The sequence below is a fragment of the Heterocephalus glaber genome, unplaced genomic scaffold, assembly GCF_053883595.1.
Source record: "Heterocephalus glaber isolate CG9 unplaced genomic scaffold, H.glaber_assembly_v1.0 deba00001538, whole genome shotgun sequence".
NCBI lineage: Eukaryota > Metazoa > Chordata > Mammalia > Rodentia > Bathyergidae > Heterocephalus > Heterocephalus glaber.
The window spans coordinates 21558809-21572081 of record NW_028258333.1 but is presented as its reverse complement, the minus strand read 5'-3'; the positions used below and the strand labels follow the sequence as shown (position 1 = coordinate 21572081).

The window sequence follows — 13273 nt, the reverse complement described above, 5'->3', positions numbered from 1 at the left end:
AAGGCATACAAAAAAAGAGGACAGGAAGAGAGAAGAAACAGGAAGAGGAGGAGAGAAAGATGAGGAATAGCAGGAAAGGAAAGAGACAAGAATTAACTTATCACCAGATCTAAAGAGTGGTAGAAGTTAGAAGACCAGCAGTGAATCCAGAAACGCTCTGCCAGTGAGTGCCAAAGTGCTGGATGCATTGTGAGCACGATGGCCTCAGATGTTTCCCAAGCTCTTTTAACTTGATTATGTTTATAGTATGTGTGTATACTACTTGTCCATTAAACTGATGATCATTATTGCTTAGAGAGAAGTTAAGTCAAATTCGTAAGTTGGCTCAAAAGAGAAGTATTTGATGAATAGTACCCAGAAAGTGATCATAGATGGCCTGGTACACAAATGCCTGGTGTCTGGGAAGTCCTGTGAAGCTGTTACCATACTTACCCTGCTCAAGTAATGAACAGATATCACTCAGCTGTGATGCAGGCTGGACATGTGATAAAGCTAACAGCTATCTCTCCTTGTGTTTGTTCCCCTAGAGGGGCAAGACTGAAGAACTGCTTGGTGCCTTTGGATGCCAAGACTTTCCCCCCACTTCTGACTCTGAGGACTTGCTGGTTGAGTTTTTAGAAGTAGATGACTCTGAGGACCAGCAGCTAATGCCAGCTTTTTCAAAAGAATACCCAGGTCAACCTGTGAAATCTCGACGTCTGGATCTCGACAATGACTCTGGCCATGGAAGCTGTGATAGCCCTTCATTTTTGTCTGAAAAGTGTGAGGGACCCTGGGCCAATCCTCCCACTTTCCACACACCTGAGGTCATTAAGAAGCTAGAGAATCTGGAAGCAAATATTACTTGCACCTGGGACCCCCAGACCAAAAGCACGAAAGACAAAATCCTTTATTTCCATGCTAATGGATTCAGATCTTCAACCTGGCCTTTGCCACAGCCTACCCAGCACAACCCCAGGTCTCCTTACCACAGCATTGCTGAAGTTTGTAAGCTGGCTGAGGATCCCAGAGCTGCACTGGCCACTGTGTTACACAAAGCAAGCAAAGATGCTTTGAAATCCTCTAAAACCACTGAGACTGGAGAGGAGAAAAAGGCAGTGGAGCAAATGGAGGTGGAAAGCTTCACTTCTAAGACTGGACAAGACACAGCATGGATGCTACCCCAGGAAAATGCCTCCTTTATCTCTGCTAAACCCCTGGATTATGTGGAGATTCACAAGGTCAACAAAGATGGAGCACTATCACTGACCCCAAAACAGAAAGAGAGCATTGACCAGACAGAGAAGCCAAGGACTCTAGAAATCATTAAAGAATATGCCAAGGTGGCCAGAGTTATGGAAAACAACATCCTAGTGTTAATGCCAGATCCACGAGCTCAAAACATAGCTTTATTTGAAGAATCAGCCAAGGCAGCTCCACTATCGTTTCAGCAGAACCAAGCTGAGAAAGACATGGCCTGCTTCCCCGCAACACCAAGCAACTTCAGACTCCAACAGGACAGGTTGGATTACCTGGATCCTGCAAGCTTCATGCATTCCTTTCATGGGTAGCCTGATGAATGGATGATTGGTAAAAATGTGATTTTTCTTCAGGTAACACTGCAGAGTTATGAAAAATGATCTTCTAGCCGATGTTCAAGAATGTGAGTAGAATAACACTACTTCACTCCTTTTCATGCTTCATGTTCAACCACTTGCCTCTTTCTTTAACAGCTGATTTCCAGAACAAATCATTTTGTCTCCTAACCGTGATTTGTAGATTTACTTTTTGCTATTAGTTATAAAAATTATGTGTTCAATGACGTAAAAGCTCATTGCTTAATATTCTTGAGGGACAGTGCCAATAAGGTATATCCTCTGAGAAAGGCTTTCATGGTTTGGTATGTGTCAGAAGGAAATGAAACAATCAAATGATTTTGCATAGGAAGGTGATACACAGAAAATGAAAACCAATTGCCTAACTTTTACACTACTCTTTCATTTTTATTAGGATTGTCCAAATAAAACACATTTAAAGAAAATACATTACAGAACAACTGACAAGTTGTTTACACCAGTTCCTATACCTTACTAACACATTGCTAATATGCAAGTAAAATGACACCTCTAATTTTTTCTTAAGATAGTTTGAATGTGACATGAGTTTCTCCCCCTAAACTTTATTTCATTCCAACATCTCTAGAGAATATAGTTTTCGAAAGTAAAATTCTCTTATGTAAGAGGCAAATGAAGTTCATGTGGTGAATCTTTTTTAAATGTTTTCCTGCTTCATTTCAGAAGGATAGATAATTTATTATATACCCTAGTCTTTTCTTGGTGAAAAAAAATTCCCAAAAGACTAACTTTAAGTTAAAAGAATAACAGCAGGATGACAATAGAATACTGCCTTACTGTACATACAAATTCTACTTTAGTACAATCCCATAAGTTTAGCAATGTATTTTTGAAGACTATTTTTCTATTGTGTAGGCAAAATAAAGGACTATTTTCTATTTTCCCAGTATAACTCTTTATGTATTCAGTGGGTACAGTACTTGCTGCTACAAGGTTATAATGAGTATTTCCAATATATATGCAGTCCCTGTTTGTGGAGTAAAATCCCATATGAAATAGATGATGAAATTCAGTTTCCAACACAATGGACTATATTCTTTGATTCTTTTTATGTCCAAAATACTTTAAGAAGCAACCATTACAACAAACCTGGGGTTTTAGGACTCTTCACAGACTAAAAGTGATTTCTTCTGTGACTTTAGAGCTATTCTGGGGCTCCTGCCCATCAATGGGTGGGTCTTCATAAAGCTACCATAAAAAAAGGAAAGTGTGATTTCTAACATCTGTTAGGTTTTGTTTTGTTTTTCTTAACAATCTTGGGCATCAGAAGAATTTTAAGAAAAACCAGGAGTTAGTATCTCTCTGGAGTAGATCTATTTGCAAAATGTTGGCAGAGGTAGATACAGTACACATATCAAAAGTGTCCAAGCAAAAGTTCAGGAAACCAGGTATCTGTAGAACAACAGGAACATCTCCAAAAGTCAAGGTATAGTAGTGAGAATCTACAAGTCAGTTCCAAGGTTAGGCTCCTTGAGAAGGGTCAAAGCTTGGATCTCCATTTTAATGGGAGCATCCATTGCTTATCTGCTGCTCAAACTGCCTCCTTATATTTTCCATTTCACTTCTTGACAAATCCATTCTCCTTTCACTCACTAACTAGACATAGAGAACTTGAGCTCACTCTGTGAGTTAAATATTCAGCTCCATATTGATAGGAACTGGACATGGATGTTTCCTGATGATTGAAAGTGAATACTTTGCCCATGCTTTCTGAACTTCAAAAGAAAAGATCTAAAACTGTATTTCTCAGTAGTTTATAAACAATGTCTTGTGAGCGAAGGAACCATTAGGGAAAGTTATCCACACTCATTCCATCCCCTACATCTTTAATCCCCAGTGTCTGAGAAACAACTATATGGATATCATCTGGCCACTGTTTGAAAATTTTGTTTGCAGAATCTCAGGCTCCAGGCCAAACCTATAAAATCAGCATCTGCATTAAGATCTAGATGATTCATGCACACACTGAAATCTGAGAAGCATTGTCCTAGATGAGCTTTCCCACTAAAGGTTATTTTACCACATGCAAATAGTCCTCTATTGGGAAGTACAGATCAAGTCTGTTCAGCTTGCAATGAACAATCCTGTCTATAAGAAGAAGGCCAAAAAAAAAAAAGAAAGAAATCTATTAGTGGACTAAGATGGACAATGGTATTTTGTTTATATGAATATGATAAAATTTATATGTCTATATACATTTATCTTATAGCTTGAAAACTTAAAAATAATCTGCTTTTCACATAATTTTACATATATGAAGAATATTTTGACTGGCTAAAGATTCAAATCAAATCTCCAAAAATCACCAATTAGCACTCATTAAATAAAGTCAAGATTGCAATATTATCAATGCTATGATCAACTAACACTGTCTATTTGAGGTGGTTTTTTTTAATGGCCTAAAATATTTTCTATTGAGAAGACAGCTGTTTGTATGGAAGAATGCATACTAGGGGTCAAGAGATCTGGATTCCAGTCCTAAATGTTTTATCTTGGAGAGATTAATTCTCTTTTCTGGATCTTGCTTTCCTTTGAAGAAAACATTGTACCAAATAATCTCCAAGATCTTTTTAAACTCTGACTCCTTGCTTCCATGACTCACTGAATATTTTCCTACAAAGATAATTTGAACCAATGCCTTGTATCTTAATTAAGCTATCAAATAATTGAAATAATTGCTCTTCATTATGGAAATACAAAGTAATCGTTAGTGATGTGCTCTTCATACTTCACTTTTTAAATCATCAGCTGCAGTTTGTCTTAATATATTTCACATTCATTTTATAAGTTATTCAGGCATGGAATCATATTCTAAGATTGTGTGAAAATACGTAGAGATGAGAGGCCTAAAACAGAAAAGAGACATGTCAAAATAGGCAATGAGGATCGGGGATTTAGCCCAGTAGCACCATTTCTGCCTCGCAAGCTCAAGGTCCTGAATTTGATCCCAGGTACCAAAAAAAAAAGAAAAAAAGGGAATGATTCTTTAATTGATCTTTAATGGAAGCAAGTCTTGTTTATTCCTCACTTAGTCCAGCAGCCTCTAACCTTTTTTCGTCTTTTTTTTTTATTAAATTCTTTTATTGGTACATTGTAGGTATACAACACAATTACATTTCTCATTGGGAATTGTACCTTTACATAATGCATCTTGGTTCTTATTTTTTCCCCATTCCTAGCCCTCCCTTCATGCCCTCCACCCTTCCCTATTTACAAAGACTTTATTTCCATTTTTTCCATTTCTCATCATTTTTCCATTCCCTTCTTTCCTTTCCCCTGCCCCTCCCACTACCCCTACCCCTACCCCTTTGGACCTTTTCTTCCTATTTTGAATTATCGATTATTCATTCTAATCATTGGTGCATTTTAGGTATACAATATAATGACATTCATCATTGGAAATTTGCACCTTTACATAGTCTCTCTTGGTTCTTATTTTTCACCCTTGCCCAGCCCTCCCTTCAACCCTTCCATTCCTCCCTATTTACAAAGCTTTTGTTCCTATTTTTCCCTTTCCTCATATTAATCCCATTCCCTTCTATCCTTTCCCCTAGCCCTCCCACTTCCTTCCCCTTTGCCCCTTTTCTTCCTATTTCACATGACCTATTATACATTTAGTCCTTATTTACACTTTCAGTTTCTCACACCAGAGAAACTATTCTAACCTTTTTTCTTATATCTGCCTATTGATCATAGTTCACAAATAACCATTGCCTAAGAAACTTAAGGAACCTTATGCTCTGAGGTATAAAAAGTCATACTTTTATAAACAAATAGTTAAATATTCAAGTTATAAAGTTAGTGGAACCTGGGTTTAGTCAATGAATGATTTCTGGGAGCTTATGATTCAAAGAGCAAAATGTTCTCTGGCCAGTTTGAACAATGTACAAAGAGCACCCTAATGTAAGCACAAGTTACTATTAGCCATGTCACTGATCTTTGTAGATGTTAAATTTTCCTAAGTGCCTAAGGCCAATCCTAGTAGTCAGTTATGGACTAAAGATTCAAACTGATTTGATCTGAAAAGATAGATCTCTTACCGCCTATATAAGATCAAAGTAGTTTGACTCCCTGTACTGTGATGACCCAACTGAATTGGTGAATCCCAAATTAAGGAGCAACCAGAGGCACCTGAGTTCCAGGTAACAGTCTCTAGAGGAAATCTGGGTTTCTCTTTTTTCAGCTGCCCTCTGCTGCCCATCACTTGCAGGAAGAGTTGGCCTTGCCTTTAGTAACTTTCCTATCTCCTTAGAGTAGACAAGAAAGAAACTGATTTGTATGTTTTTTAAAAGTGCCTTTACTTTTTTTTAAAGTTTTTGTTTTGCAAGGAAATGATATTGGGTGAAAATTAAAATATACTTAATATGAATTTCTTTTAAATGAATTGAGAGATGATGAAAGGGAGGCCAGAAAGGGAATGATAAAACAGTCTAAGGGCTAACTAGCACAGTATTTAATGGTTTTTGTATATTGTTTAATTAGATTATCATACGGCTAATGTGAATAGTGTAACTTAGTTTGTCTGATAAGAAATTGAGTCTGGCTATGATTTGAGGATAAACCTACCACCTTCATTTAAAAACACTGATGCACTTCTGAATATCATTGAAAGACCAGTGTCTGAAAAAGACAATTGTGCACTTTGAAATTTCTCACACAGATGGAAAAATATTAATGACTGAATCATCATTCCTAGTGTTGCTAAAATAGATTTGCCATTGATGAAGCCTGTGTGTACGTCAGTGAACAAATTTCCTTTTCTGCCTTTTAGACTAAAGCACAATATTGTCCCTATTAGAATAGTAACTGAGTACTCAATGTTCAGCTCTAGATCACATTACTGCCACTAAGCAGACTATATGACCTTGCTTAAATTTGGTAAATTTTGGTCCCCATTTGCTAAATAAGTGAGTAGGCCAAAAATATTTCTAACACTTCCAGCTCTTTCTTTAATTCTTATGCTTCAGGTAATCAAAAATTTCAGGTCAAAGGCCTAGGTGCAGTCACTTGCTGACATGTTCTTGGCCTAACCAGTGAATTCTTGAGTCAGTGTGTCTGCAAAAATGCATCAGAGAAAAACAGATTCATTTCTTAAAGCCTGGAAGATTTAATATCTTTGTTTCTCCTTTTCCTTCTTAGCTTTACATACCTTGTAGATTGTCTGCTTCTCTTCTCCTAGGGGCCAAATATGTACAGTAGCAACCATAGGACCTGCAACACACAAAATTATTCATAAACAATGACTTTGGCCCTGCAAAGGACTGGTCAAACATTAAGTCAGCCCTACATACATCTAAGCCCAAGCTGAGGGTCATGAGCACCATTTAGAAATTTGCATGAACAAAGATTCAAGCCTGTATTTATTATTTGGTTAAATCAAAGGCCATCAATAAATCCAAGCTGTCTCATTGACTAGATACTAGAAGTCTTAAGAAGAAACAAAAATATAGTGATTATTTTAGAGCTTATGATCTAACTAGAAACTGTATTTATAATTGCAACCTAGATTTATTCCATGGTTAGCAAACACATCATCTGTAAACCAAACAGGAGTTCTTTCCAAATTTTTGTGTTTCAGGAAGGTGATTTTTGGTATGGGGACATTGTAGAATCTATTTCAATTCAAATAAAAACAAAAGAAGAAAATAGGATGTTTCCAAAGTTATGGGCATCTTAGAGTGCTAATAAATGCCAAGGCTAGCCACTAAACATCTTAGTGAAAATGATAAATGCAATAATTTTCTGAGTTTATGGCTATGAGATCTATTTAATTTACACCAAAGGCTGGCAGCTAGTCTGCCCACATCAATTCCTTTGACTTATGCCCTAAATTCAATTTAAACAGCATTGAGATGTGTACAGTGGAAAGATATAACCTGTTTATATGGTGTGGTCAATGACCAGAGGGACTCTAAGATAATCTTAGTTTATTAATCAATTAACATTTTACCTGCTGCTATTTTAAAAAGGAAAAACAACACTAAAATCTTTGGGAACTAAAGCAGTAATGTCAGAAATAATTTTTAATAGGTATGGTCAAATTATGCTCCACCTGAATAAACTTCAAAATACTGAGTTTTTCTGTGCACATTTTGCAAATCTTGAGGGGGGATCTTTTTATCATATTATCTAAAATTGAAAACTATATAGCAAAAATACCTCTGAAAAATTATTTGTTTTATAAAATTCCTGGAAAAAATAACATTGAAGTGACAACCTTCCCTCTGTGTCCTAATAACCTTCCTTCAGAACTGCTTACAGAAAGGTATTATATCTCATGCTTTGACTCTTTCAGTGACATATATATTTGTCATATGACATTACTCACTTTAAAGAAACCATTATATTACTTTACACTATATTGTTTTATGTGTTCAAAAATGCTATATGTCACATTAAAATATATAATCTTCATGAAACTCATCATGTAATAAAATGAAAATCATTATTTAATGATACAATTTATCCATATATAATTTCAATATGATTGTGTCTATGTCTATAAAACAAAACTAAAAAAATGTAATAATATATTTGTTGAAACTGTGAATGTACTAATTTTTTCTGTATTCTGTCTAGAAATAGTATATGCAGTTGTACAGCTGATCTGGGAGCTATGTGTTTAAAGTACAATCCAACAGCTGCTTAAATGTCATTCCCCCCATTTTGCTTCGTGAGACTCCTGAGTCTTCATGTATGTTATTTGCATCATAGGCTGGCTTTTGCACTTCATTCATGGAAACAATTTAAGAGTCTCATATGGAAACCAAAGCAATCTAGACTTAGCCCACTGAGTGAGTGTGTGTCCTGCAAAAAGCCATACTGAAGTGAAGTCTGCCATAGTGCAAGGTTCGACGTCATCAAAGCTGCCACTACCTCTGCTTTTCCTTTTTCTCTAGAAAATGCCAAGCAAAATTCCTTGGCATTAAGTGGAAAATCAGAAGTGATTGTTACAATATGTTGCTGGAGTTTTTTTTAATAGAATACACCTTCTAATTCACCACTTTGCAGGTTTTTGTTGTTTTCTGAGTAACCATTTTTTACATTATTATTCTTTTATTCAGAAAAACTGGCTGATGAGTAAAGTTCGGAAGGAATATATAGTCATCAGATTTTTAAAAATCACAGAGTATCAGTTTATTTCTTGTAAGTTACTTCAGGGTGGTTACCCAAAGCCATGAAAATATATGTGATTATTGAAAATACCCAGCTCAGTGCCTAACTCCATAAATATTTACTTCCCTTGATTACCTTTCCTCTATTTTTTTCTTACTTGAAGAAGAGCAAATTTACATGTGTGTTGCTGAAACAATTTTTCTTGAAGAGTGTTTGCTGCTAACAGATCTATAATCAGGAATACAATTTAATTTCCCTATATCCCTTAAAATAAATCTTTTCTTTATTTCACTTTAGCCATCAAATACACTATGGTATGGGAAACATCAGCCATTTATAAGAAATAATCTCAATTAAATTTTTAAAGCTCATTTCTGTTATTGTTATAACATCTGGTTTTTTCCTTTTTAGCCTTAAAGAATTTTAGTCATCTGATTTGTTATCTTGCATTTTTAATTTTGTAAACCTTTGATTATTGCACATTTTGCTTCCTTTTTTCCAAGGATTTACTCATTTGCATCCTTCTATTTTGTATGGACAGTTAAATCTTTCTCAGAAGAATGGAGATTATGCTAACTGCTATTCTTACATCTTCATTTTTACTGCATGCCAAAAGACAATGCTTGCCAAACAAAATCTTGGACATCCCAGTGTAATATGATTGTTATATTTCTATTTATGTAATTATTCAAAATACTCAGTTCAGTGCTTGGCTCAATAAATGTTTATTTCCCTTGCCTACCTTTTGTCTATTTTTGTTTTATTTAAAATGAAGGAAAAATAAAAAATAAAAATAAATAAAATGAAGGATGAGGGCCAGGGTTTTAGCTCAGTGGCACTGTACCTGCCTTGCAAGCACAAGGTCCTGAGTTTGATCCCCAGTACCAAGAAAATAAATAAATAAATGAATAAAATAAAATAAAATGAAGGATGAGTAGAACAACACATGTGGTCAATGCAATTTTTTTCAAGTTTTTTTGTTGCAAAAAGATCTATAATCAGGGAATTGGTCTTATAAGTTCAACCAAAACATCTTTTCTTATTTATCCTGCCATATGATTACAAGGCAAAATTGCCCTCCTTTACTTCATTCTGGTCATATGCAAGGCTGATAAAAAATAAAATGAGAGGCCCAGGGATTAGTTCAGTGGTTTTGCCACCTGCCTTGCAAGCTCAAGGTCCCAAGTTCGATCCCCGGTACCAAAAGATAAAAGAAATAAAATAAATAAGATAAAGTGAGATGGAACCATGTATATTTGGATCAAATAAGAGAAGCTTATATAAATATTGTGAAATAAAGGAATCACCAACCCATCAAAAAAAAGATACAGAATCCCTTTGAAAATTCATAAATATATTATTAACATCTTGTCTGACAAATTCTGTCAGATGAAGTGTAAGTGGATAACATACTTGCAAAAAATCTAGATCCAAAAATCATCTACTGTTCCTGCTAGTGTCACAGGCTTGCAAAATTGCAAACTATTCACTGCCACCTTTTAAGGAGGAATGAATTTCTTTCTGATATGAGTGTTGGACTCTCAAACTTGGCTTCAGGCAAAGAAACACTAGCTCTCTTCTATTGGAACCTTTAATTTTGGGGTCTATTTATATTTTCAAGATGCAAAATTTGGAGTGTCAGTCTCCAGTCATAGGGTTAGTACAATTAGTGATGAGCTGTGTAAATCACACGTAGTTTTCAAAAAGTATTGCACATGCTTTCTGGAAGGAAACCAGAAATTCTAAGTTTCCACATCTCGGCAGAATCCCCTCTTAAACTTTAATGTAATCAAGACTGCTTCCTACATCTTGTTAACCAAACTTTATACATTCTGGATCTATCTTGTTTTTAAGGACTGGGAGATACAATTTCCGTATTGGTATGAAGGAGAAGGGTGGGAATGTGGAGAAGTATAAGAAATATAGTCATTGAAAAGCCCCGAACAGAGAACTTCCCAGATATAGGGGGAAAAAACTCCTACCGGCTTTGAGTCCTCCTAAAGTGTGCAAGCAAAATTGAAACTGTTGTTGATATTATAAATATATTCCACTTGAGAAGTCCTAACACCTAAAATTGGAATTCTTTTATCTATAACCCCCTCCACCCACTCCACAGGATCCATCAGCTCCCATGGCTCACGCAAGTGTTAAATATCTTCTTTTGTTATAAGGTTCACATTAAAACATATCCTTCAGACTGACTTGAAGCATAGATGTTTTTATAGTTGCAGTAAAGTATTTTTTAAAGAAAAGGTTAGGGGATGTCAGTCAAATAAAACATTGTGTGAACGTTGGACAGAAAACACTGGTATAAGAAAAAGTAACTCAGAAATTTTCATTACTATATTTATAAAAGTGTTTAAAGGTATTTATAAATGTCAAAGTTACAGTTTTAAGGTGACACATTTGTTACTTGTAAAATTCGTAAAACTTACAAGGTAAATTTAAATGACATTTATCAATAGTTTTACTTTACATGGTCAATATTGATGTGGTTGCTGAACTATGTAACTTTATAATACATTTTTCAATCACTTCTCAGAGTAAATTCTCTTGTGATGGTAACAATGCTTAGTTTAAGTTGGCTTAATAAAATATTTCCTGAGAAATGGTGTGTGTGTGTGTGTGTGTGTGTGTGTGTTTAAAAATGAAACTTGAGACAAGCTTTTTTTCTTTGCTTCAACAACATAATTGGAACGTATTTTTAAGGAAAGGGGAAAATGGCATTCTAACACTCTCTAGAAATATGCAGACACATTATAAAACATATCTTAGGACACTCACAGTAGTTTTTTCACACACAAATATTTGTGCTCAAATTTCAATCTCTTATCTTTTCTCGTCTTCCTACTAATGGTAAACATGTCATTATATTCCAGCTTATTGGTTCTGTTTTAAGCAGATATCTATATATCTATATAGATATAGATATATGTATGTATTTTTAATTAATCTTCCTATAGATTAGCTTTTTATTTCCACCATTTTAAGTAACTTTACAATGGACATTCCTATGCCAATTTCATTTTGGAGGGTTACTCCAGCATATCAACCTAGAAGCAGAATTGTTGGGTGTTATGAAAAGCATATTTTAGCATTTCTCAAGTATTAATTCATTGCTTTCTCTCGCTAAGATAGTTGTACAAATGTACAGCCCTAACATCAGTGTAGGAGCTTCCCCATCTTTATCATTATGTAATGTTGTCAGATGTTTTCATATTTGCCAATTTTATGAGTATAAAGTGGTACACTGTTGTTATTTTAACTTTTATTTTCCTGTTCAATCCATCTTACATCTGAATAACTCATCCTTTACCTGCTTGTCTTTTATGGCATCTTTGTAATCTTCTGGATTTCTACATATGCTCAAATCTTAATCTGAGCCTCTACTTTGGTATATTTGTCTGTTTATCTATCCCTGTGCTGGTACTCCATTGATTTATTGCCTTATCATATGCAAAGTCCAGCGATCTGGTAAGTTATTTCCCCCACCACCATACCCTTACTCAAAATTATTCTAGCTATTCTTGTTCATCACATCAATTTTGATATCAAGTTTCCCAAAAACTTGTGTTGGTGACTAGATTATGAATTAAGTTTATGTATTATTCCAAGAGTAGTTACATCCTTAAAACATTGTGTCTTCCTAATCGTGAACATAAGCTATCATTTCACTTACACTAATCTTCAATAAACCTTTATATTATTGTTATAAATGTTCATGTTTGTTTTACTACATTCATTGCTAGACACTATGTAATTTTTCATTGCTTTTGTAAATGGCACCTTTTAAAAATTATCTTATTCTAAGTGTTTTTTTCTTGTGTGTAAAAACAGTCACTAGTTTTTAATATGATCTTGCATGCTACAACTTTACTATAATTATTAGTTGTTACAATGTGTAAATTTTCTTGAAGTTTTCAATTTTTACAATTATATCATAAGAAAATAATAATGTTATTTCTTCTTTTCCAGTCCTTATATCTATTTTTTCTTCTTTTATCCATTTCTTGGGGTGGGGCTTCAGCACAGTATTAAATAAAAGCAGAGTAATGGGCATTCTTTCTTGCTCCTGACATTAAAAACAATGCTACTGAAAAGTCATTATTAAGTATAATGCATCATGTAGGTGTTTACACATACCCTTCATTGTGTTAAGGAAATTCCTATATATTCCAAATTTGTTAATAATTGTTTCTTGTGAATTGGTATTAAAAGTTTTCATATATTTGTTGGCCATTTGTATTTCTTCCTTTGTGAAGTGTCTATTCATTTCTCTTGCCCACTTCTTGACTGGGTTTTTAATTTTAGGTGTTTAAATTCTTTTAGTGTTTTGTATATTCTAGGTATTAGTTGTCTGAGGAGTAGCTGGAGAAATTTTTCATATTCTGTAGGCTGTCTCTTCACTCTACTGATTGATTCTTTTGCTATACAAAAGCTTTTAAGTCTGATATAATCCCTTTTGTTGATTCTTGCTGCTATTTCTTGTGTGATTGAAGTTCTGTTTAGAAAAATCCTTTCCTGCACTTACGTCTTCAAGTTTT

General features: G+C 34.6%; 1 protein-coding gene across 4 annotated transcripts in view; it reads left to right on the top strand.

The window, feature by feature from the left end:
- The window catches only part of Prlr (prolactin receptor), a 175520-nt gene extending 171605 nt beyond the window's left edge, over window positions 1-3915 (top strand). For 3 of the 4 annotated variants that reach the window (XM_087189288.1, XM_004848630.3, XM_004848629.3), the window contains one exon: window positions 528-3915. In XM_087189288.1, the coding sequence (XP_087045414.1) occupies window positions 528-1550 (1023 nt within the window). In that variant the 3' untranslated portion in view covers window positions 1551-3915. The remainder of the gene's footprint in view (window positions 1-527) is intronic. The other variant, XM_087189289.1, reaches the window with a different exon arrangement.
- The last annotated feature ends 9358 nt before the right edge of the window (window positions 3916-13273 follow it).